General features: G+C 41.3%; 1 protein-coding gene across 1 annotated transcript in view; it reads left to right on the top strand.

Moving 5' to 3' along the window:
- DMD (dystrophin) overlaps positions 1-25,610 on the top strand; it is a 2,251,544-nt gene that overhangs the window by 2,015,358 nt on the left and 210,576 nt on the right. Inside the window, exon 62 of the mRNA XM_049704774.1 lies at positions 23,107-23,167. Coding sequence (XP_049560731.1) covers positions 23,107-23,167 — 61 coding nt within the window. The remainder of the gene's footprint in view (positions 1-23,106; positions 23,168-25,610) is intronic.

Genomic DNA, 25,610 nt, shown 5'->3' with positions numbered 1-25,610 from the left:
AAAATATATTTATCCTTAAAATTTTATATATTTTAAAAATATATTCATATGTCAATGATCAAAAATGTACTACAGTATTCACTAGCTTAGTAGTCTGAAAATTGTCCGTCTTTTGTTATTTTCAAGAATTTAGGAACTTTTTTAAAAAAGAATTCAACACTTTTTTTTCTGGCTATTTTCTCAATTCTCTGGGCTTCTGTTCTAAATTTTACTTTTCTCACCAAGAAGGGTAACTATGTATTTGAGTAAAGGTAGAAATCTTTCTGTAACAGTAGAAAGAACTTATATTTGTCTTAATATTTCACAAGTTCTAGAATTCCCTAAAGGGCCATTTCCCAAGCCAGGTTTCTCAGAACATTAATGTACTGTATGATGTTAATAACTCTCCCTTGAAAAAATAGTTCTGGGGTCAATAAGATTGGAAAATCACTAGGTTGTAAAGGTAAGCAAATTTCTTTCCTGTTGGAATTCTTGTAGCTTTTAATATACATTGAAACTCTAAGAGGAGCACAGTGTCAGTGACTCGTACGTCCTACTTATGTGACTACGGAAACCTTTTTCAGGCATACCAATTAATTTCTCACTAAACATGCTGTGGAACATACTATGGGAATCTTTGCCCTAAAGTGATATTTGCCAGATAGTTTAATAATGAGAACTTTCTGCTGAAGGTAGTAAAAACACGATCCGATTGAAAAGAAAATGAGTATTTATAAGGCAGAAAGGTCAACTCTTTATTTCCTGGGGTTTCCAGCTCTGAGGCCCACCCCAGGAGTCCCCCTGTGCTGTGGAATTTCCTAACTGGAGAGAAGCTTAGAGAGTATCTATATGAACTGTTTTCAAAGTACTCATTAGTGAATTCTGCAATCAGTGTAATGACTTGCAACCAGCAATTTTTTAATGGAATGAAATGGAACAGATTAGAAAATAGAAAATTAGAGTACATTACACAAGCAAGGTTAAGTATCATTTTGACACTTTGATTTCAGTTAGGTGTGTGTGTCTGTCTCTGTATACTACGTTACAATGTAAAATGTATTCCTTCTGTGGATTGCAATAAAAAAAATTTGAGGGGTACTGAAGAACTCTAGCCCTGCCCTTACTTCACAGATGATAAAATAGAGGCAGAGAGACCAAATGACATAATCGAGATCATACAGATGGTTATAATAAATCTGGGACTAGAACCCAGTTTCTGGACTTCCGTGCCACACCTCGCATTGCCTTACCCATTAAGAACTAGCAGGCAGGCCAGCGACTGTCTAGGCTATCCGATATTGCCACAGATTTTTCTCTCTTCTATTTCTCTTGGTCTGGCCACAGTAAGTTGATTTATAGAGGCTGAATTTTTCTCTCGATGCCCCTGGGCCAAATGTCATCCCACCAATGACATGGGATATTGGTTAAAAGTACAGGCTCCGAAACTAGATTAATTGGGGTCAAATATTGGCTCAGATACTTAATCTCTTTTTGTCTCATCTGTAAAATGGGGATAATAATAACATATTTCATCAAATTTGACATACCCCACCCATGTTTTAACAGAAATCAAAATATACCTTATGTCCAAAGGGGTTTTCAATTCAATGAAATATGGTAATACTATGTCATAGTTTTATAGTGAAGATCAAACTTCCACTATGTTTATAGTTTATATTATATGTAAAACACTTAAAACAGTGCCTAGCACATAAGTGCCATACAAGTGTTTGCTATTAGTATCGTTACTATCAACTTGGTAGTGTAACTTAGTATCCGCCTATTAGAGTCAAACTAGACATAAAAGTAGCATTCATTCTCTTGCATTTAATTCTCAGTGTGTTAGACGTAAAAGTAGCATTCATTCCCTTGCGTTTAATTCTCAGTGTAAGTAGTTCCTCTCCTTTCCGAAGATGTTTTTCATGGTCCTAATCTGAAAGTGCAGTGTTTGGCATATTATAAGAGCTCAACAGTTACTTGTGTAACTAATGAATAGGTGAATAATCAATGAGTAGGGGCTTCCGTGGTGGTGCAGTGGTTAAGAATCCACCTGCCAATGCAGGGGACATGGGTTTGAGCCCTGGTCGAGGAAGATCCCACATGCCGCGGAGCAACTAAGCCTGTGTGCCACAACTACTGAGCCTGCGCTCTAGAGCCCACGAGGCACAACTACTGAAGCCTGCATGCCACAACTACTGAAGCCCATGTGCCTAGAGCCCGTGCTCCGCAACAAGAGAAGCCACTGCAATGAGAAGCCCGCACACCACAATGAAGAGTAGCCCCCGCTTGCCACAACTAGAGAAAGCCCGCGCACAGCAACGAAGACCCAAGACAGCCAATCAATCAATCAATAAAATCTATTTAAAAAAGTAATCTGGGCTTCCCTGGTGGCGCAGTGGTTGAGAGTACGCCTGCCAATGCAGGGGACACGGGTTCGTGCCCCGGTCCTGGAAGGTCCCACATGCCGCGGAGCGGCTGGGCCCGTGAGCCATGGCCGCTGAGGGTGCGCGTCTAGAGCCTGTGCTCCGCAGCGGGAGAGGCCACAGCAGTGAGAGGCCCGCGTACCACCAAAAAAAAAAAAAAGCAATCAATGAGTAGATCCTAATCTCTATAAGGACAGGATGATTTTAGTCTTGTTGACAGTTATATCCTCCAGTACCTAACCCAGTATCTGTACTTGGTAAATGTTCAGTAAAAGCGTTCACAGAATGAATTATGTCTTATACCCAAAAGAAGAGGTAAATTTCCTCCTCCCATTGTTAAAACACAGTAGCATGAAATTTAGCATAGTGACTACCACATAGTAGACACTCAATAAATAATTTGACCTCTTATGTTGCCTCTCAGCAATGACTGATAGCATCCATAACTTTACATAGTCCTTTTTCTAAATGTCTACTGTGCCATGTAATATATTAAGGGAAAAAGCTGTCTTCAACATTACAGTATGATCACAACTCTATTAGAAAATACAATATAAACAGCAGAAAGGTACACGTAAAGAAAAGACTGAAAATCAATTAAATCAAAATGGAAACAGCTGTTATGTTTTACTTTCTTCTTACTTTTGAAGAGTTTTTACTAATAAGCATGTATTTCTTTTATGATGGAAAAAAAACAGTAGAGGCAAAACTTTTTGTTCTCTAGCTCTTAACCCAGTGACCTCTTGCAGTATTAAACTCTATTGAAGGCTGTGGAACTCCGGAAGACGAATTTCCTTTTTACTATTTATTCTGAATTTAAAAGCCGTGGGTTTCACTGAGTGATCTTCTATTTCTCAGATTATGAGACACTGTAAAAAGAAAGAACTGATCACTTATTTCTTGCAGGCTTTATAATCTTAACTGCCTTAATCAAATCCCTGGTTGACTCTTTTCCTCTTGTTAAAGTAACCCAGGTGCTTATGGTTTCTCCTTGCTACATAAGGCTGAAAAGTTTGTTTCCATCTTGAGAGTTGCCAAACCTTCACCGCCACGTCCCTCCACTCACACACTTAAAAAAAGGTAGGGGGAAAAACTTTAAGCACACTTAATAATTGCTGACATTTCACTTAACAGTGCTGGGATCTGTGCTACCATTGTCCTCAGGGGATGGATGAATTTGAAATTCGAGTAGGCCCATAATTTAAAGCTCAGATCAGCTTAGAGAAGCCATCATGATAAAAGTCAGGAAGAAGCTTGCAGGTACAATGTGAGATGATTTTCAGCCTAAAGCCATCAGGTAAAATCTCAGGGCTAAACAACTTGAGCCAGTTTCTTCAGCAGTCACGTGCTGTCCTGAGTGTTGGGAATTTGGAACAAATGCCGTCTAACCTATCTGTGACGCTGGTAACGCCTCCGTAAATTCAAAGTTAGCCTTTCAGATACGTGCAAAAAGAAGTCACGGTGATAATCATTACACTCTCTTCTCAAAACCTATTTCTACGGCCCTTTCGCCTTGAGCTCAAATTTATATTCTCCAGTTTAGAGCTTAGAATTATTTGCTGTAGAGTATCCTTAGTAACAAACTTTTGCATCATTGGCCCTACATACCCATTTATTTGAACACAGAAGGAAGCTTAGGAAAGTTCTCAGTGTCTGCTGTGGGAATTTGTGCGCTTGAACTGGCTTCTGCTCGCTCAAGAGAGCCGAGTGTTATATATACAGGAATTGAGAGCTGGTTGTTAAACTGACCTTCGGTAGCTTGAAATCGGCCATAGTGGGAAGATTTCCGCCCACCTCCCAAACTGGCAAATACTGCAAATCAAGACTTGGCTTTTTCATTTTGGCACGGCTGGTTTACCAGCACGCCAGCAAATGTATTTATGTTATTCAGAGCCCCCAAGCCCCTGGAGGCAAAGCTCAGGACGCAGAGATCTGTCTGCCTGGGGCAGGGTGCGCATTTGTCCTGGTTTGTCCGGGATGTTCTTGCTTTTAGCACTTAAACTCCCATGTCCCAGGACACCCCCTCCGTCCCGGGCTCACGAGGATGGTTGACCACCCTCGCCTTCGGTAGCCTTCCACAGAAGGAGAGCCCTACACAAGGTTTCTTGTACAGGTAAGCTGTTGAGAGAGCATCTCTCAGGTGAAGGGGAGGGAGGGTAGCAGGATGAGGTAGGGGGAACAGTGGTCAGGGAGTCAGGCTAAGCAAGGAGGCGGAGGCTCCCTTCAGCCTGATCCCACCAGGAACTCTGGAGCACGAATTGCCCCCCGCACTTGGCCCCATTTTGAGGCAAGGGAGCTGGGCTTTCTGCTCCCCCGTGTCAGTCAGCCATTGGCCGCGGATTTCTGGGGCGTAGTGGACAGCGAGGCGGTGTCCATTTCCCTGAGGGAGGTACCCTGGAGCTGGGGGCAGTGGGCCCACAGCAGCCAGTGCTCACAGCAGCTGGGGGTGGGTATGCCAGCTGGGGCGAAGGGATCTGAGCAGGACACCGAGAGCATGGACCTCTCCTGTAGGCTTCATGAAGCTACTGTGATACCCTGTGCATCATCTGGCCCTCGAGCTAAGTGGTGAAGTTTAGCTTGGTCACCAACCACCTCTCCTTCATCGCATACCTGCATGGAAATTAGCCTCGTGGCATGGCAGAGATGAGGCAGGCACCTGTTTCTTTCCCATTTCATCTTCCTCATCATGACAGATTCCTCTGGGCCTCATGAGGAGCTAGGGCAGGGAGACCAGCATCACAGCACTGGATCAGTTTCCTGACACATGGGCACTGTTTTACGGGAATGCTGGCTCTGAAAGGTATATTTTTACACTCCCCAGAAAATGAAGGCATTTGTGCGTTTGGCCTAGGGTAGCATTTTGTCATCTGTCCCAAAATACAAAGCTTTGCACAACAGAAATAGTGGAATCACATCCCTGTGGGCAAAAATCATTACTCTTGTTTCTTCTCTTTGGATGTTTTCCATTTTCAGAACACAGCCAGTTTGGGATTAGAAAATACATTTTGGTGAGAACTTTGAGGTGAGGACAAAAGGCATTTTGGTGTTTTTTGTAGACTTACATAAACTATTCCTGGTTTAAAAAACCACCCTTTTGAATTTTTAAATATACTTTCAGATATCAGCAGTAACAATCATCTTGATTTCAGTCTACTGCAGATGTGCTTTGGAATGCGCTGTGTCTCCTTAAGGCTGGAAGGAACAAGGATGGGCTTAGGTGATGAGGGGCATTTTAAGGATACATGGAAACATAAGGAAGGATGGGGAACAACGTTCGCCGTGCAGCATGTGTTTGCTTCTCTCTGTATTTGCCTCTGCTGCTGTAGACTTCAGGCTCTCAGTACGGAGCTGCTCTCTTCCCTCCACCTTCTCCTTACTCATAGTTTCCGCTGTCTTGTCACTTGTTTTCTTCTTTAGCTCCCTGACTTTTGTCGAACTTCCCCACCTCTCTGCCATCTAAATTCCTCTCTGGGTGTTACAATCAGGCTCTCTAAGAAAGAGCATCTGATTGGTTCACTTATTTACTATCTATCTAGGGTGAAGAGCATCTCATAAGCCAGGCCAGGCTGTAACCAGGCTTTTTTGACCTGGGCACTGGTGGCATCTTAAGCCAGGCAATTCTTGATCGTGGGGGCTGTCCTGTGCATTATAGGATGTCCAGCACCATCCCGGGCCTCACCCCACTGCATGCCAGCAGTACCACTCTCCCTCATTTGTGATAACCAAAAATGTCTCCAGATATTGTCAGATGTCTCCTCGAGGGCAGAATTGCCCCTGGTTGAGGACCCCTCCTGTATACCAAACCCCTGGACGGTTTGGGGACACTGCAGTAGGGTCACATGGAACACTAAGTAGAATGCCCTCTGTCTGGGAATCATTTGAGACTACTTTTCTGCACTTCTAGGTCCCCTTGAATGTAGAGACAACCTTCAGTTGTCTGTCCCTTCGGGAATGGCCTCAGCTACCTTGCCTAAGATCACACCCCTTCCACGGGCAGCTCCCTGAGGGGTTGAGTGAGACTGTCACTGGGCCCCCATCCTTGTTTGACTTCTCCCTGTTGCCATTCCTGCTTCCTCCTTCTCCCTTCCATAGGTGCCGATCGCAAAGGCACAACGTACTAAATACCCTGCTCTCTGAACTTTGTCTTAGCGTCTGCTTCCTGGAGAACCCAATCTGTGACAGAGCAATGTAACTGACAGACATTTAGAAGCATCTGAGAAAAGAAGCATTATAATAGACTCATTCTAGTCACTGGGTAACTTGATTTACTCTTGCTTTCATAACGATGTTGATGATTTTGTCCAGTGTATGTAGTGATGATCATTGTTTAAGGTGTCTGACCTCATGAGCTCCGTTAATGGGTAAGGACTTTCGGGACAGCATAAAATTACATCAGCCCCTTGCCCCACACCTGAAGCTCAGCAGGATACATACCAATGACAGGCAAGGGTTAAAATGAAGGAGACTCAGTAAAATAGATCATAAAAGGAAACGGGTTGGACTGTGAGCGCCACAAGGGTAAAGGACATGCAATGCTCTTTTTTTTTTTTAATTTCATGCATCTAACACCTTGCAGATAGATGCAGGATGTGCCTTGATTGAATGAATAACTGCGCACTCTAAGGATTATTCCCACTCTAATATGATAGGAAAGAACTTTAGTCTAATGTCCTAAAAAAGTTAGGAGCTTCACTTTATTTTCAGCCAGCTAAGAATTGATTCCTTTTGTCACTCAACAAATGTCTATTCAATGACCAATATAGGTCAAACTCTTTTTAGGTACTGGGGAAACAGTAGTAAATAGAAGAAAATCTCTCTCTCATGGAGCTTGAATTTTAATAGGAGAAGGCAATCAGGTCATGATCAGTTTGATAAAGAAGAATAAAGAAGCCTAGGGCCTTCCCTGGTGGCGCAGTGATTGAGAGTCCGCCTGCCGATGCAGGAGACAGGGGTTCGTGCCCCGGTCCGGGAAGATCCCACATGCTGCGGAGCGGCTGGGCCCGTGAGCCATGGCCGCTGAGCCTGCGCGTCCGGAGCCTGTGCACCACCACGGGAGAGGCCACAACAGTGAGAGGCCCGCGTACCGCAAAAAAAAAAAGAATAAAGAAGTCTAAAGGGGCTAGAGGTGATAGGGGAAAAGAACTCTTTAAATGGGGTGGTCAGGGCGGTGACGTTTCATAGAGAAATGAGGAAGCACACCAGGCAGATACGGGGGGGGGCAAAGCGTTCCAGGTAGAGGAAACAGTAAATGCAAAGGCTCTGAGATGGGAGCATCCTTAGGGGGGTTGAGGAAAAATAAAGAGGCTAGTATGACTGAAGCCGAGGCAGCAAGATGCTGAATAATAGGAGGTCATTGAGCACCCAGTAGCCAGACCAGGTAGAGTCTTGTCGACTACAGTTAAAAGCAGGCGGAATCTATTCGTAGCATGAAGGGAAGACTTGGGAGGTTTCTAAGCTAAGAAGTGACATGATCTGACTTACTGTGCCTGTAGCATCCATTCATTCATTCACGTATTTCTTAACAAACACTAGGCACTTGGAATAGGAAGATGAGAAAGACAGAATCCTGGCTTTGGGACGCTCAAATTCTAAATCATTTGAGTTAGACCTGTAAAAAGAGATAGACCTATTAAAACAACCATGACCCTCTATAGTTGTGGTAAATAGTGGGTGTTACAGGAGTGGAGTGGAAGGAGGAATTCTACAGTGAGGAACATGAGATGTTCTGTATAGACCAGTATTAATGCACATTGTCCCTGCAGCTACATGCAAATCAAAGGTGCAGACTGGGGCTTCCCTGGTGGCGCAGTGGTGGAGAGTCCGCCTGCTGATGCAGGGGACACGGGTTCGTGCCCCGGTCCGGGAAGATCCCACATGCTGCGGAGTGGCTGGGCCTGTGAGCCACGGCCGCTGACCCTGCGCGTCCGGAGCCTGTGCTCCGCAACGGGAGAGGCCACAACAGTGAGAGGCCCGCGTACCGCAAAAAAAAAAAAAAAAAAAAAAAAAAAAAAGGTGCAGACTGTTTCATCTGATAGGAATCTGGCAGAGGATGTTTCTGATTACTTGGCCCTTGATTTCACTTAGCAAGAGTCACAGGATGTATTCAGTGATGAAAATCAGGTTCTCCCTTCTCCTTATCCATTCTGATATGATGACTATCCCCCTTTCCAATTTCACCTGTAGCCTCCTTATAGCCCTTTTGTCCAGAAAAGGGATTTCTTATGTATGTATAATGAATATAAATATAGATTTTAGAGAGTGCTAATGTTTTAATGAGCTAGAAATAGGCAGACGAGAGAATAATTGAAGGATTGGTCAACATGGGGGCAGTTTGACTTGAAAGAGAAAATCTGAGCAGGAAATGTCTGGGAGAAAATGTAGAAGAGGAATGGAATAGAATGGAATGAGCTCATTTATGATGTGAGTTAAGGACAGTGGGATTTAGTCTCAAAAGGTAAAAGGTGAGAGTTCGTGTTGTAGAACTTGACCTAGGCCAGCTATCAAGAGAAAGACTGACTCAAAAGACTTGGCCCAGGCAGTCTGGAGCAGATGCATCCCTTAGAGCTGTCAGGAGAAGAGGGAACGTTTTGAAACCAAATCCTTGGTTATTCCTGGAGCCCAACACAGAAGCTCACTAGAACCCTTGCTATCTTAGGGCAAAATAAAGGGCAACACGGCTTATGTCTTAGAACAGGTCAGATAATCACCCTAACATGAACCACCTGCACCAAGTTAAATAGAACAAAAAAGAAGATAGTAAGTTTGGTAATGTGAAATTTAATTTAAAACTCAGAACTGAAAATGAAATGTTTTATTTCTTTCTATAAATGCTTACCTACTCATTTTGAGTTCCTAAGCAATACTAATATAGAATGATAAAACACAGCTGACTTTTGTAGTTGACACCAACATCAGAATGCCCAAAGGAAGGTTTGTCTTCTTTCAAGTTTTATTACTCTATGAGAACTGCCTAAAATTTTTTTTGAAGAGTCAGAAAACGGCCGGGAAAGGAAGAAGAGGGATTATTTAGCGGAGTCGCTTCCTAGGCCCATGACTTGGTGGTTAACAGTCTGTTTAACTCTAGGACCATAGAGTCTCTCTCGTTTGCCTGGTTACCCTGGGATTCCTCACACTGGCAGTGAGTTAGTTAATAGAATACGTATCCTGATAACTCACTACATTAATTATGATAATAATAATAGGGGTGGGAATAGGAATACAAACAATATTGAGCTCTTCACACTGAGGAAAGCATCTCACATGGGTTAACCTGTTTAATCCTCACAACAACCCTGTAAACTAAGGAATATTATTGTCTCCACTTCACGGAAGAGAAAATTGAGACGGGAGAAGCTTAATAACACATTCAAGTTCACGCTTGTAACCATTGCGGATTATCAGCTTCAGAGAAGGGGTTCCAGGGACTAGTGGGTGGCAACCCACAAGTCTCAACTGCATATACTAAAGGGGATAATCCCCATTAACTAACTAAAGGGGATAATCCCCATTAACTCTTTGGACGATAGTAGAGGAAGTGGCTAGTAACAATTGGAGGAGACTTGGCTTGCGAATATTTTTCTATTCTACTCTTTTTTTTTTTTGTGGTACGCCGGCCTCTCACTGCCGTGGCCTCTCCCGTTGCAGAGCACAGGCTCCGGACGCGCAGGCTCAGCGGCCATGGCTCACGGGCCCAGCCGCCCCGCGGCATGTGGGATCTTCCCGGACCGGGGCACGAACCTGCGTCCCCTGCATTGGCAGGCAGACTCTCAACCACTGCGCCACCAGGGAAGACCCCTATTTTTCTAATCTTTAATCTCTCTGATGTTCTTGCTTCTCTCCCGCACCCTCTCCCCCTCCCTCCTCCTCCCCTTCTTCCTGCCTTGCTCTCTCGCCCTCTCGCCCTTGCCCTCCTCTATGAGAATGGAAAGTTTCTATTGTCATACTTCCGGGTCTACAGGTCAACTATAGTTCAGGTGATCTAGATAGTTTGACTGGGGAGCTCTGCTTCAGGCTGCAGGTGGGCTAGGTTTGATCTACAGGTTGGCTGCTGGATCAGTTCAGATTGTCTCTAAATGTGGTGGGTTTTGAGGCCCAGGCTGAAGGATCAGAGGCCACCTGGGGCATGCGCTCATGGCAGCTCACCAGAGCATAAGAGCACAAGCTTCTGTTCATATCATGTCCGCTGAAGCCCCATTGGCCAAAGCAAATCATATGGTCAAGCCCAAGGACAAGGGGCTGGGAAGCACAGTGTGCCAGCCCTGTGGCTCTGACTAAGGTATAGATATTTAATTCTTTTACAATGGAGTAAAGAATTGAGGCCAAAATGTACTCTCTCCCACCCTCTTCTTGCTTTTATTGCTATCATATTCTTAGCTCTTTCTCAGTCTTATCTTGCCTCCTAAATGGATATACATCCCATCTATAGTCATTTGGTTTTTAATATCTGAGTGGCTCCCTACTGGCTCAGGTTTCAAATTTTACTTTCCTCGAAATTTCCCTGGTGCCTAATACAATACCATTCACACAGAGAGCATTCAGCAAATGGTGTTGTCTGCCTGCTGTCTTTTAAAAGCACATCTGGAGAGATACTAAGCGCACCTGGCAATATCGCGCTGATTTGTTAGTAACCTAGCTAACCCAGATGGCCTAAAGACTGTAGCCACCTTTACCCAGAGGAAAGTTCTGTCGTAATACAGTCAGCCAATTCTGTTAGAAATTATTCAGAAATTCCATGAGTCAGTCATGGCTCGATTTATATAGACACCTATCCTCCTCTGTTGGGCCTTATGAGGCTTGATTTTTTTTCTTACTGTCTTTTTTTTTTTTTTTTTTTTTTTTTTTTGCGGTACGCAGGCCTCTCACTGTTGCAGTCACTCCCGTTGCGGAGCACAGGCTTCGGACGTGCAAGCTCTGCGGCCACGGCTCACGGGCCCAGCCGCTCTGCGGCATGTGGGATCTTCCCGGACTGGGGCACGAACCCGTGTCCCGTGCATCCGCAGGTGGACTCTCAACCACTGCGCCACCAGGGAAGCCCCTCTTACTGTCTTAATAATCACAGTGAGGTTCCTGGAGTTTTGTATGAGTCAGTTTGAAGGAGCTTTGCTCTCGAGGAATGTCACCAAATATTGGTTATTAGACTTTGTGGGACTGTGCAGCCAACAGCGCTGGATATTAGACATAGTGATTATCTCCACAACTCAGTCACCTTGCCAAGTAGTTTAGTGTGAACTCTTGACTTCCCAGATCAAATGGCAGCCTGATATTCTAAATGACAGATCCCATGGTGTGATATTCGGTCCACCGTACGCGATGGTCTCAGAGCTGTGTTATCTGTCTGACAGCTCATATAATATTTACAGGTTGTTATTCGTGAGGAATTTTACTTAGCCGTAAAGATTTTCACAGCTATGGCAGACATTAGAGGTCTCATTCATCAGTCCTGTGACCTTCCCCTCTGGAATGTAGCCCATCTGTCTTGGCTGTTGAAATCTTTATGGAAAATCTGCCCATCTTTGAAAGTTTAGTAAGTGATCTTAAAGTTTTCATTGAATCTTTACTTTTGATATACGATATAGACATATAAAATACTATTCTTATTTTAATGTTTTGGAAAGTGTTAAATTTAACTTGGCCTTTCATTTAAATGACAGGAAACTTACTCTTGCTACAGGAAGTATATGGATCACATCAAAAGAGAATAGAAATCGTACAGAAAGCAATTGCAGTGGGGAAAGATGACATATATACATATACATGTGGCATTGATAACTACGTGAAAACTGAAACACTGTATTATAATCTTGATTATGACCTTAGGACGTAAAAAGAGGTAGAAATAAGTTTCATGTAATTTATTATTATAAAGAAGACCCTAAACAAATTGCATAAAGAAACGAATCAAATGGACTGCTTTACAGGACAGGAGAGAGGCATGACTAACCCTCAGAAGCTCCCCCTCTGCACTTACGTTATCCTCACTTCGTACACAGCTTCTCAAATGCTTGGTTAGAACCTAATCCTGCCACTTCCCCTCTGGCTACCTGCTCCATCAGCTTGTATGATCTGGTTTGGCCTTCACCACTCTTTTTTATTTTAATTTTTTAAACATCTTTATTGAAGTATAATTGCTTTACAATGTTGTATTAGTTTCTGCTGTATAACAAAGTGAATCAGCTATATGTATACATATACCCCCATATCTCCTCCCTCTTGCATCTCCCTCCCACCCTCCCTATCCCACCCCTCTAGGTGGTCACAAAGCACCGAGCTGATCTCCCTGTGTCATGCGGCTGCTTCCCACTAGCTATCTATTTTACATTTGGTAGTGTATATATGTCCATGCCACTCTCTCACTTCGTCCCAGCTTACCCTTCCCCCTCTCCATGTCCTCAAGTCCATTCTCTACGTCTGCGTCTTTATTCCTGTCTAGCCCCTAGGTTCGTCAGAAACTTTTTTTTTTTTTTACATCCCATATATATGTGTTAGCATTTGGGATTTGTTTTTCTCTTTCTGACTTACTTCACTCTGTAGGACAGACTCTAGGTCCATCCACCTCACTACAAATAACTCATTTAGTTTCTCTTTATGGCTGAGTAATATTCCATTGTATATATGTGCCACAACTTCTTTATCCATTCATCTGTCTGTGGACACTTAGGTTGCTTCCATGTCCTGGCTATTGTAAATAGAGCTGCAATGAACATTGTGGTACGTGACTCTTTTTGAATTATGGTTTTCTCAGGGTATATGCCCAGTAGTGGGATTGTTGGGTCATATGGTAGTTCTATTTTTAGTTTTTTTAAGGAACCTCCCTATTGTTCTCCATAGTGGCTGTATCAGTTTACATTCCCACCAACAGTTCTTTGCAGCTTTTCTATTGCCACCACCATTTTGGTGCCTTCCCCAGAGTACAGTTCTCTTAACAGCCTTCTTTCCTTAAAGAGTCCAGCCATTTTTATAGCTTCAGCTACCATATTTACAGTCTTACAGTACTTACAGTACTCACAGTCTTGTTCTTTCACTGAGTTTCAGTGAAAAGCCCACCTTACAAATATTTTAACCTAAACACATAATTTATCTGAAATTCACCTCCCAGTTTATTTTTCCTGTCTGTGAAACTCCCAATTGCCTACTAAGTCTTAGAAGTATAGAATCATCTATGATTTCTCTTTCACTGGGCACCAAAGTCCCTTATGAACTACCTGTCATACTCCACTCTCCTACCTCTAAGCCACTGTGTATAGCACCACAAGAACCATCTTCTTGTCTTTTCATCATCAGAAAGCTCTGATTATGAAATATTCTATGACCCTCTATTTCCCATTGTATCATATATGAACTAATCTGTTCATCATTCACGCTGGTGAATAGTGCACAAATGGTCTACCTAAGAATGAAGATTCTGTTGGGCAGATGGCATTGGTCTAAGCAGACAGAGATGAAGAAAGAAGTACCAGAAGCCTAGGCAGTTAGACAATGTTCAAAGGCATCTCTCTCTGCCACACTTTATACTGTATGAGGCACATTAATAGTCATTAAGAGTGGATCCAAAGGTTAAAGACCAGTGCTGCCCAGTTGAGGCAGAGAGCTTGATTCCAGGATTACTGTCATTCAGACAACATCCCATAACTATGTGATTACAAACATGATTTTTAGGGTGATGAACATTTTGCAAAGCAATTTTGTATCCATTTTCTCATTTTATCCTGATAACATTTCGGTAGGGGAGATATCATTATTCCCATTTTGCATATAAGAAAAATAAGGCTCAGGGAGAAAACAAAACTTGCTTCAGATGGTGCAATGACGGTGGAGTCAGGACTCAAATACAGTCCTTCTGAATATGTGTTCTGGACACCCTTAGTGATCTAGATACCCCTCAGGACTCTAGGTTGGGATTTGAGATAGAAAGCCACTGTGCTGAATGCCTTTCTGAGCTCAAAACGTTTATAAGCTATCATGGAAGGAGGGGATGTGAAAGGCACATTCTCAGATAGTCCACTGTATCATGCAGTATATCTAACGTGCCTTGAGAATTATACCAACTGAGTGCCATTGACCTGTGGACTGTAGAGTTTTCTCTTTCCACCTTGATCAATAAAGAAAGACTCCTGTTGGCAAGAATGTCATTTGTATAAAATGCCTTTAAAATATTCCTCTCCTTGAATCAAGTAAATATACTTCTAGGAATTTTGCTTAAGAAAATTAACAAAAATGTGTGCAAAGGTTTCTCTACAAAGATGTTCATTGCAGCCTTACTCATACCAGTGAAAAACTGGAAACAACCTAAATATTCCCAAAGAGGGAACGTCTTCAATAAATCATGGTACTTCCATTAATGGAATACTATTCAGCCATTTAAAATGTAAGCCAGGAACGATGTGAGCAACCACAGATGGTTTGAGTGGGTGAGAGTGGTTCAGTTAGAAGCAGCTTTGCCTGAATGTAACAGAAAACTCAAATAACAATGGCTTACACAAAGTAGGGGTTTATAAGTTTCTCACATAGAAATCCAGAGAGAAACCGGAATGATAACTGCATATTCGTCAGGAAGGCACATTTCTCATCTTTTCCTCAGTCATTCTTAGTGCATAGGTCCTGAAGCATAAGTTGTCAGAGTCCTGCCCATATCCCCTCTTGCATTCACCACGCCCAGGCTCACCAAGCCTAGGCTTGCAGCTACACATACCCGTGACTCTGCCTTTAAGGCCTTCTTCTCTGGCCGTCAAAACCTGCTCATCAGCACGAGGGGAAGGCCAGAAGTGCCGGGGAGTTAAAGACTCCACATACTCCAGGAATAGCCCTCAAGCAATAGTAGATAAGTTCCCCGTTCCCCTGGGGGGTGCGAGGGATAACTCTTCAGTGCGTTGTACACTGAAGCCCCAGCTGCACTGGGCCCCAGGTGTCCGAAGCAGTAATGCGAACTTTATCAGCTTTCCTCCCTTCTGTGTCTCACTTCCGGTTCTTCTACCAGCGCTTCCCTAAATCATGGCTCAAACTCATTGCACTCATATCCTTGTCTCTGTCTACTTCTGGGGAACTTGCAACCAAGATGGCTTCTGTTCTCCTGGTTACTATAGCTCTGGACATCATGACATCTAAGGCAGGAAGAAAGAGGATGGGAAAAGGGCGAAGCTGCCTTTCAATTCAGTCAGCCACCTTTAAAGAACTTTCCCAGAAGCCTCACGTGAATATCCTCAACTGACATTCATAAGCCTTGGGAACCTTGCTGTACCCAGCAGTTAGAAATTCTGTTACCAGGGAAAAGGAGACCTGGTGGCAATCCTGGATACACTCGTTACTAGCTGTGTGAGCGTTTACTAGCTGGGCTACTTTACTGATCATTTATGAGCATCAGTTTCTTTATGTGCAGCAATAGAATAGCGTGACCACGGAGGGTGTTTGGAAGGATTACATTAAGAAACACACAGTGCATGGTACAGAGTAGGCAGGCGACAGGTTTGTTTTCTCCATTTCCTGAATCATCTGACTTAAGTTTGAGTAATAAACCAAAACTAGGATCTAACACTTACCGACTTGTGACGTTAGATGTATCATTCCATGTGATCTTAACTCATCATCTGCAAAATAAAATAATAATAATACCCACCTCACAGGTCATTCAGTATCAAATAAGCTAGTTGAGATCATGTTACAGGCACAGAAGGGGTTTTCCTTTCTCCCCCACCCCCTCCATCACTTCCTCTAGATCAAGAATTCTCAACGGGAGTGATATTGCCCCCAAGGGGTCAAAAATTGGTTTTGGGGGGAATGTAAAAATCTTACTCTTTATATGTAGAGCACAGATACATACAATACAGAAACAGATGTCTGTACAGTATATCTGTGGCATAAGGTGATCGGGGACAAAAATGTCTAAAAAGATACCTGGAGTAGGGGGCACATAGTGGCAAAAGGTCGAGAAACGTTGCTCTAGAGTCGATCTTGGTAGACTGTGTCCATAAAACCATTCCTGGAATTTGCATACTTCTGAGGAGCCAAGTGCCAGTGGCTAGTTGATCCTCCCTAGTGCCTTTTTCATAACCCTGTAGGTGAGGTTTCTCTGTTGTCCCCAGTGAATGCTGTATTTTATTTATGTTTATAAACTGCCCCCGCTGTCTTTTGACCCAAGTATGTTATTAAACTCCAAATCCACCAAATATAAGAAAAGTAGACAGCAGAAGCAAGAAGAACTACAATCCTGCAGCCTGTGGAACAAAAAGCACATTCACAGAAAGATAGACAAGATGAAAAGGCAGAGGGCTATGTACCAGATGAAGGAACAAGAGAAAACCCCAGAAAAACAACTAAATGAAGTGGAGATAGGCAACCTTCCAGAAAAAGAATTCAGAATGATGGTAGTGAAGATGATCCAGGACCTCAGAAAAAGAATGGAGGCAAAGATCGAGAAGATGCAAGAAATGTTTAACAAAGACATAGAAGAAGTAAAGAACAAACAGACAGAGACGAACAGTACAATAACTGAAAAGAAAACTACAGTAGAAGGAATCAGTAGCAGAACAACTGAGGCAGAAGAACAGATAAGTGACCTGGAAGACAGAATGGTGGAATTCACTGCTGCAGAACAGACTAAAGAAAAAAGAATGAAAAGAAATGAAGACAGCCTAAGAGACCTCTGGGACAACATTAAACGCAATGACATTTGCATTATAGGGGTCCCAGAAGGAGAAAGAGAGAGAGAAAGGACCCGAGAAAATATTTGAAGAAATCCTCAACAAAATACTGGCAAACAGAATCCGACAAGACATTAAAAGGATCATACACCATGATCAAGTGGGGTTTATCCCAGGGATGCAAGGATTGTTCAATATACGTAAATCAATCAGTGTGATAAACCATATTAACAAATTGAAGAATGAAAACCATATGATCATCTCAATAGATGCAGAAAAAGCTTTTGACAAAATTCAACACCCATTTATGATAAAAACTCTCCAGAAAGGGGGCGTAGAAGGAGCCTACGTCAACATAATAAAGGCCATATACAACAAACCCACAGCAAACATCATTCTCGATGGTGAAAAACTGAAACCATTTCCTCTCAGATCAGGAACGAGACAAGGATTTCCAGTCTCACCACTATTATTCAACATAGTTTTGGAAGTCCTAGCCATGGCAATCAGAGAAGAAAAAGAAATAAAAGGAATGCAAATTGGAAAAGAAGAAGTAAAATTGTCACTGTTTGCAGATGACATGATACTGTACATAGAGAATCCTAAAGATGCCACCAGAAAACTACTAGAGCTAATCAGTGAATTTGGTAAAGTTGCAGGATACAAAATTAATGCACAGAAATCTCTTGCATTCCTATACACTAATGATGAAAAATCTGAAAGGGAAATTAAGGAAACGCTCCCATTTACCATTGCAACAAAAAGAATAAAATACCTAGGAATAAACCTAGCTAGGGAGACAAAAGACCTGTATGCAGAAAACTAAGACACTGATGAAAGAAATTAAAGATGAGACCAACAGATGGAGAGATATATCATGTTCTTGGATTGGAAGAATCAACATTGTGAAAATGACTATACTACCCGAAGCAATCTACAGATTTGGTGCAATCCCTATCAAATTACCACTGGCATTTTTTATGGAACTAGAACAAAAAAAATCTTAAAATTTGTATGGAGACACAAAAGACCCCAAATAGCCAAAGCAGTCTAGAGGGAAAAAAAACAGAGCTGGAGGAATCAGACTCCTTGACTTCACACTATACTACAAAGCTACAGTAATCAAGACAGTATGGTACTGGCACAAAAACAGAAACATAGATCAATGGAACAAGATAGAAAGACCAGAGATAAACCCATGCACCTGTGGTCAACTAATGTATGACAAAGTAAGCAAGGATATACAATGGAGAAAAGACAGTCTCTTCAATAAGTGGTGCTGGGAAAACTGGACAGCTACATATAAAAGAATGGAATTAGAACACTCCCTAACACCATACACAAAAATAAACTCAAAATGGATTGGAGACCTAAATGTAAGACCAGACACTGTAAAACTCTTAGAGGAAAACATAGGAAGAACACTCTGTGACATAAATCACAGCAAGATCTGTTTTGAGCCACTTCCTAGAGTAGTGGAAATAAAAACAAAAATAAACAAATGAGACCTAATGAAACTTAAAAGCTTTAGCACAGCAAAGGAAACCATAAACAAGACGAAAAGACAACCCTCAGAATGGGAGAAAATATTTGCAAACGAAACCACGGACAAAGGATTAATCTCCGAAATACATAAACAGCTCATGCAGCTCAATATTAAAAAAAACAAACCACCCAATCCAAAAATGGGCAGAAGACCTAAACAGACATTTCTCCAAAGAAGACATACAGATGGCCAAGAAGCTCATGAAGAGCTGCTCAACATCACTAATTATTAGAGAAATGCAAATCAAAACTACAATGAGGTATCACCTCACACCAGTTAGAACAGGCATCATCAGAAAATCTACAAACAAATGCTGGAGAGGGTGTGGAGAAAAGGGAACCCTCCTGCACTGTTGGTGGGAATGTAAATTGATACAGCCACCATGGAGAACAGTATGGAGGTTTCTTAAAAAACTAAAAATAGAATTACCATAAGATCCAGCAATCCCACTACTGGGCATATACTCAGAGGAAACCATAATTCAAAAAGACACATGCACCCCAATGTTCACTGCAGGACTATGTACAATAGCCAGGTCATGGAAACAACCTAAATGCCCATCGACAGATGAATGGATAAAGAAGATGTGGTACATATATACAATGGAATATTACTCAGCCATAAAAAGGAACGAAATTGAGTTATTTGTAGTGAGGTGGATGGACCTAGTGTCTGTCATACAGAGTGAAGTAAGTCAGAAAGAGAAAAACAAATATCGTATATTACTGCATACATGTGGAACCTAGAAAAATGGTACTGATGAACCGGTTTGTAGGGCAGATATTGAGACACAGATGTAGAGAACAAACGTATGGACACCGAGGTGGGGAGAGCGGAAGGGTGGTGGGGGCGGTGGTGGGATGAATTGCATGATTGGGATTGACATGTATACACTGATGGGTATAAAACTGATGACTAATAAGTACCTGCTGTATAAAAAAATAAATAAAATTAAATTTAATTTTTTTTTAAAAAAGTAGAAAGATTACTGAATGTATGAGAGTCTGAATTCCAGAGAGTGCTCTTTTAACACAGTTTAAATGATATTAGCATTCTTCTTCATTTTCTGGTTAGGTCCCTGTGTCGATTAAAACATGGCTTAACACCAGGGTGCGTCACTTGGCCCATTCTGTTCATCATGCATTAGAAAGCGGTTGAAATAAGAACTTCCCTTAAACACTGGAACCTGTGTTTGTGATTTTCAAAAATACCTTGGGCACAATATTGAATCCTGTTACCTCGAGGGAGGAAAAGCATTTGAAGGGAGAAGTGCTATCCTTTCTTGCTGTTAATAACATACTGCATCTGTAACGCAAGGGGAAATTCAGAGGTTGGTTTTGGAATAAATAAACTAGTAAGTAGTTTGCTATTTAAATTTAGCAGACAGTACCCCACGGTGCTGTTGCCATATGATAATGGATGATTTTTACACTCGAGAATCTGAATCACAAAGCTGCATTGGAATTACATATAGCGGTTATAGAAGCATCTGTATAAGAAAATACCAAAGGACAGCATAGTGTCATAAAAACTATTTGCCCGTAAATCTGCTTTTGATGAGCTACTAAAAATGGCCGCATCAGGCATAAGAGACGTATGTGCGTCTGTCGCGTGGGCGAGCTTTGTGACGGATGACAAGCTTCCACTGGTACACTGAGATAAGAAACAGCTGTTGTTGGCATTGGCATTCCTGCAAGAAATGAAATGATAATTCTGGGACACACTTATGAGAGTTACCATATATTGGATCAACTTTTGAATATATGCAAGACCAGAATCATCTGGCAGCCCCAAGCGAAATTGCCCAACAACCGTTTAACAATCTCCTGAGAAGGAGCATTGATTCCAGTCGCATAGAACCGTCGTCCGATTGTGTGTCATTTCTAAAGCAAGTAGCTCCAGTGTGTGTGTCTGTGGTAGTGATGGGGCAGGGGAGGACTGGGGGAAGGCTGTGGTTCTTCTTCTTTTTTTATTGCTTCAAGGACATTTTTTAGTGTAAAATTTCAGACCTTCAAATGATGGCTGCAAAGCAGTTGCTTAGGTGCATTTATAAACTGTGAATCAAAGGGGGAAAAACATCTTTCAGCACAAAAAATTCACTGAATCTCACTATCGGTCCTGTTTAATAGCTACACATAAAGGCAGAAGGCTTTTATATTAGAAAATAAAATATTAACAATTTTCATATACAATTAATATACTCTATAAAAATTAACAAGAACTCCAGTTACAAAAGCTTAAAATTTCATATTGACCTGGAACTTATTTTTTGGAATTTTAAAAATTAAACCCATTCAGCTCTTTAGTTCAAGCATATTCTGACTACTTCTCTGGCATTTCGGGGGGAATTTTTTTTTTCCTTTTAATGTTTAACAGTGCAAAGTCAAGTATAGATACCTACAGGTCTGGTCATGAGCTCAGCGCGGCATCATCACTTTTCTCCTATTTCTTGCCAGAGTTTCTGCTTGAAGGTTGTTTCACTCAGGCGGAGCACCCCCCTGGGCCAACCAGGCAGCCAGTAGACCACTTCTCTCTGAGAGATGCCTAGAAGTAATATAGGAAATACGAACAGACTCTTCTGCTACCAGAGGACGTACTCAACATCCTCCAAATCAGAAAGGCTTTCTGGACCATTAGAATGATAAAGAACTGGAGAAGGATAACGAGAGAGATGGTGGGGCTCAGCCCATAGTGACCTTTAAGAAAAGGATAAGCATTGTTTCGCAGTTTAGACATTCATAGACTTGGCAATACAGCCAATGAGAACTGGACCAAACGCTCTCCGTAGTTCTCTTCTTCCTTCTGCAATGCCGTGATTTTAGGAAGAGGGCCCACTGAGCAACCAGGAGCTATGATTTCTGGCTCTCCACCATGTCTCATGCTACAGAGGGCTTGGGTTTTTAGGTTTCCATAACATCAGACTCTGCCAGGCAGTTCAGAGAGTTCAGCCTAAGTCCTCAAATCAGCTCTTATTACTCTGTGAACTAATCTGGTCTAGAGAGCTGTGTCCTAGAGAAGAAAAACACACAAGAGGAGAGTTGGGCAGAGAATGACAAAGGCAAAGGAGACAAGAATAGAAAAAGAAGGACAGAGAGAGTTTGAAGGCAAGGGACTCCTCCGAAACAGCAGGTAAACGTCTTTTTTCTCCATGTCAGAAATCCATCTGCCAAAATGAAAAGGTGCAATTAGGTAGCTAAATACAAATTCACGTTCTATATCTTTTAAATGACATATCGCCAGGGTACAAAGCAGCATGTCTGGTTGAAGGTTGGGCGATTCAATCCCTCTATTACTCTCTATAAAACAAAGAATCTGTAGTTTCATTACCCTTAAATTGTCTGGCAGTGGGCAAAGTTTTATTAGAAGCTTTTCTTTCATATTATGCAGTGTCGTCAAGGATATATTAGCTTTGATGTTTTGTTACATCTTAATACACTGTGGAGTGAATTTACTGTGAGACTAATTTAGAAGGGAGCTTTTCATAGGAGGAAACAATGGTCAACATCAGCTGTGTTTCAAATTATAAGCAGGATGAAAATTCAGGAAAGACGGGACATACACATAAAATTGCTAGGTGTTATAGTAAGAATGCTTCTTATATTTATATTCTTGATGCTATTCTATGTCTCAAAAACTCCAGTTTCTTAAAACGCTGTTCAGGAGGAAGATTTTATTGTTAAGGAAATGGTATAGCGTCTACTAACATGATTATTTTGTCTTAAAGGAACAAAAAAACGCCATCATATTAAACCGTATATACAAAGTATTTCAACTCTGGGAAAGACAAAAACCCCTACAGCTTAAGCATTTAAAACACAGTTTAAAGATGACTGATTTGACTGATACACAGTAAAGTCCTTATGAAACAAATTCCCAGTATGGGAAATTTAATTTCACCTATAGGATTCATCACTCATCACCAAAGTTTTATTACACTGTGGTGTCGGGTACCATTCTCTCACTTTCAGTTATCTTTTCTAGTAAGATCACGCTGGTCAGCTGACATTTTTGAGGCACCAGTTAAACATGTAATCGGTAAATGAAACTGGATTCTGTTTAAACCAAATAAAGAGAAAAACAAGCATATCAGAGTGATAAGTGGAGTACTTTAGCTTCAATAACTTAGAATGTAAATATATCACAGAGGGGTGTTTCAGCTGCTAAACTAATAAAACCCAGTCAATCAAATAGTAAAAGATATTGAGAAACAGCAACAGGAAGTATTATAAGAAAAGTACCCAATGGAGACGCATAAGAGAAAACCCGTCAGTTTACTCTTTCAGTCTCTTACCTGCTCTGTAGGTTTAGCAGTGGATTTTTTTTTTCCTTTGCATTTATCTTTGTGCCTGAATGAGTTCAGTTTTTCTTAGATTAGGATCAGAACAGCAGGTTAATCAGTCCTGTCTTCATGGGCAACTGAACAAACAGACCAATATCAGTGTAAAATTGTAATTCTGGAGATTAATGTTGTCTTTCTTGTTTGCATGAACTTGACCTCTTGCCTTTTTTTCCCCCACTTTTTCAGCTTCTGTCCAGGGTCCCTGGGAGCGAGCCATCTCACCAAACAAAGTGCCCTACTATATCAAGTAAGTTGAAAGCATCATGTTCTTAAAAAAGCATTTATTGTGGCTAATATGTATATTCACAGATGAATTTATTTTTAAAACTCGACGGTAGCCTGGCCTACAATACCTAGTTCTTTCTTCCCCGAGGAAGCTTGGATAGGTAACTCATGCTAAAATTACCACTGAAAACTTGCTGATGCTACAGGGAGTAGCCTTTAGGAAAAATCCATTTAAGGCAGCGTATACGCTGTGTTCTGTGATTGGAGGTGGTGTGGATTTTTCCTAACAGAACGAAAAGCTGCTGATAATATTATGGATAGTGGCAATGAATATTTACAAGAACGATTTTATTTATTTAGGAGTTTTCCCACACTTCTTCTTTAGACAAAGATGGAAGATGTCTGCAGCTATCTGTACCCAAACTGTTTTAGGTGAATAAATACTTGATGTACCCAAAAGGCAGTCAGTAGCAGTTCTGGATTTGTGGAGGTGAGGTGTTCATTCTTGATGCGTAGCTAGCACTCAGCATTTTTCACATAGCAACAACAAAAATGATACTGTTTTCAGGGGTCATTTTTGTCAGTCAAAGGAATATAGGTTCTTAGAAGCACCTTCTGCAAGATGCTGCATGAAATACAAATTATGATACATTGGGTCGCCATGGAAGAAAGAGGAGAGAGGATGTTGAGTCACTATGATACCTTAACAGTTTCTCATCGGTTGTACAATTGAGCCCAGCTTAAATTTAAGTTTCTATCGGCCACCTCAACAACAATTTAAATTAATTGGATTCATGAAATAGTCTTCAGTACCAACTTAAGTCTTTGAACTTGCTTCTGCCATAGTCTGGCTAAAAATATTAAATGTTTCTCCACTTATCAAGTCTGTTTTTACTCTTCCACTGCCCATCAGTTCTTCATAATTCAGTTCTAAAGCAATAAGTGCATTCCTAGATCTTCATTACTACAGTTCTCAAGAAATTTGACTTCATGCCTCAATTTTGTTAACTCAGAAGAATGGGGGTGAGGGAACTTTTTTGGCTCTTCAAGGAGAGATACATCCTTTAGGAAAGGTTGTCTTATTCAATTATACAGACAAGGTATCTCTTAACTTTAAAAATTCTCCGTCAGTGTTTTGATCCTGCTTTTTAGTTTTCTTATTTTTAATTTTATTTTATTATTTTTGTTGTATATAGTTATTTAGTCACTCTAAAGTACATGTTTTAATACCTATTTAAAATCACCCATTTTCTTAAATAATATATCGATTTGGACATGCGCTATGTTGCTTTACATCCACTATCTATTTCGTGGAACCATTTTGTTCAAATTCTTCCCAGTCATCTTCTATATCAGTGTCTTCGTCATTACAAATTTCCATTTCTGACTAAGATGTTTGAGACCTGCTACTTTTTCAACCCATTTATAAAACTCTCACTTTATCCAATTCCTTTATGAGCTAAAAGAATGACTCCTTTTGTAGCCAAGATTTTAGGATCACCTGAGAATCCAAGACATCTTTAAGCCATCATTGTCCAAATTATTACCTGTTTAGGGCTCATTAAGTGTCTCACACGGGATTCCTAGAGTGCCCCCCTAGTCCCACTGTCCTTTGCCTAAATATGTACCTTCTCCCTGATGTTACACCTACTACAAAAGATCCCAGTACAGTTGTGTGAAGCAGTGAAAATGAATTTGGTCCAAAAAATAAAAAGACAAATTCCAGAAAAGCTGTAATTCCTCCCTGTATACTAGTTTCTTACTGCTCCTTGATGGGATCAGAGAGCAGCTACTCTCTATTTGTCCTCCTATTTGTCCAGTGCTCTTTCACCAGCTTGAAGATCATGGTGACAGTTTTGGTAGGGGCACAGATCTGGGAATAAGAAACCTTGACTTCGGGGGCTCTGTGATTAGTTGATTGTATGGCCTTGGGCAAGTCACTTAAGCTGTACAAACCTTGGTTTCTTATTTATAAAATAAGGAGTTGGACTAGATGATATCTAAGTTCCTTTGTAGCTGTAGGAATCAGTGAGTGTGGCTCATTCCACGGTCTTGTCCAAATTCAAAAACTTTAAGATATCAGCTTTCTTTTTCAAGAAGTTTATCTTTATTTTAAAAATTCTTTATTTTCATTATCAAACACAATATAAATTCTCAGTTTTAAAAAAAAACATAGGAATTCTATTTTTCCACTGTGAATTAGCTTCAGATATGCCCTCTCAACCCACTCCAGTTTCTCCAGATACCCATTTAAAGAGCTTAAATCCTGGTGTTTAATTTAGGACTATTATTCTTCCTAGTTTAATGGTAAGAAACAGAGAACAGTAGACAGGAAAATCAGTAGAAAGGTGAGTATGGAGACCTTAAGAGCCTCTGAAGTGATCAGTTCCTTGGAATGAGGGGTTACCTAATTTCTCAAAGATGTCCCTGAAACTTTACAGAGATCAGTTCTCTGTACGATTATA

Source organism: Orcinus orca, chromosome X (assembly GCF_937001465.1).
Source record: "Orcinus orca chromosome X, mOrcOrc1.1, whole genome shotgun sequence".
In the NCBI taxonomy this organism is placed as follows: Eukaryota; Metazoa; Chordata; class Mammalia; order Artiodactyla; family Delphinidae; genus Orcinus; species Orcinus orca.
Note: the sequence above shows the minus strand (reverse complement) of the source record. Positions and strands in the feature narration are given on the sequence as shown.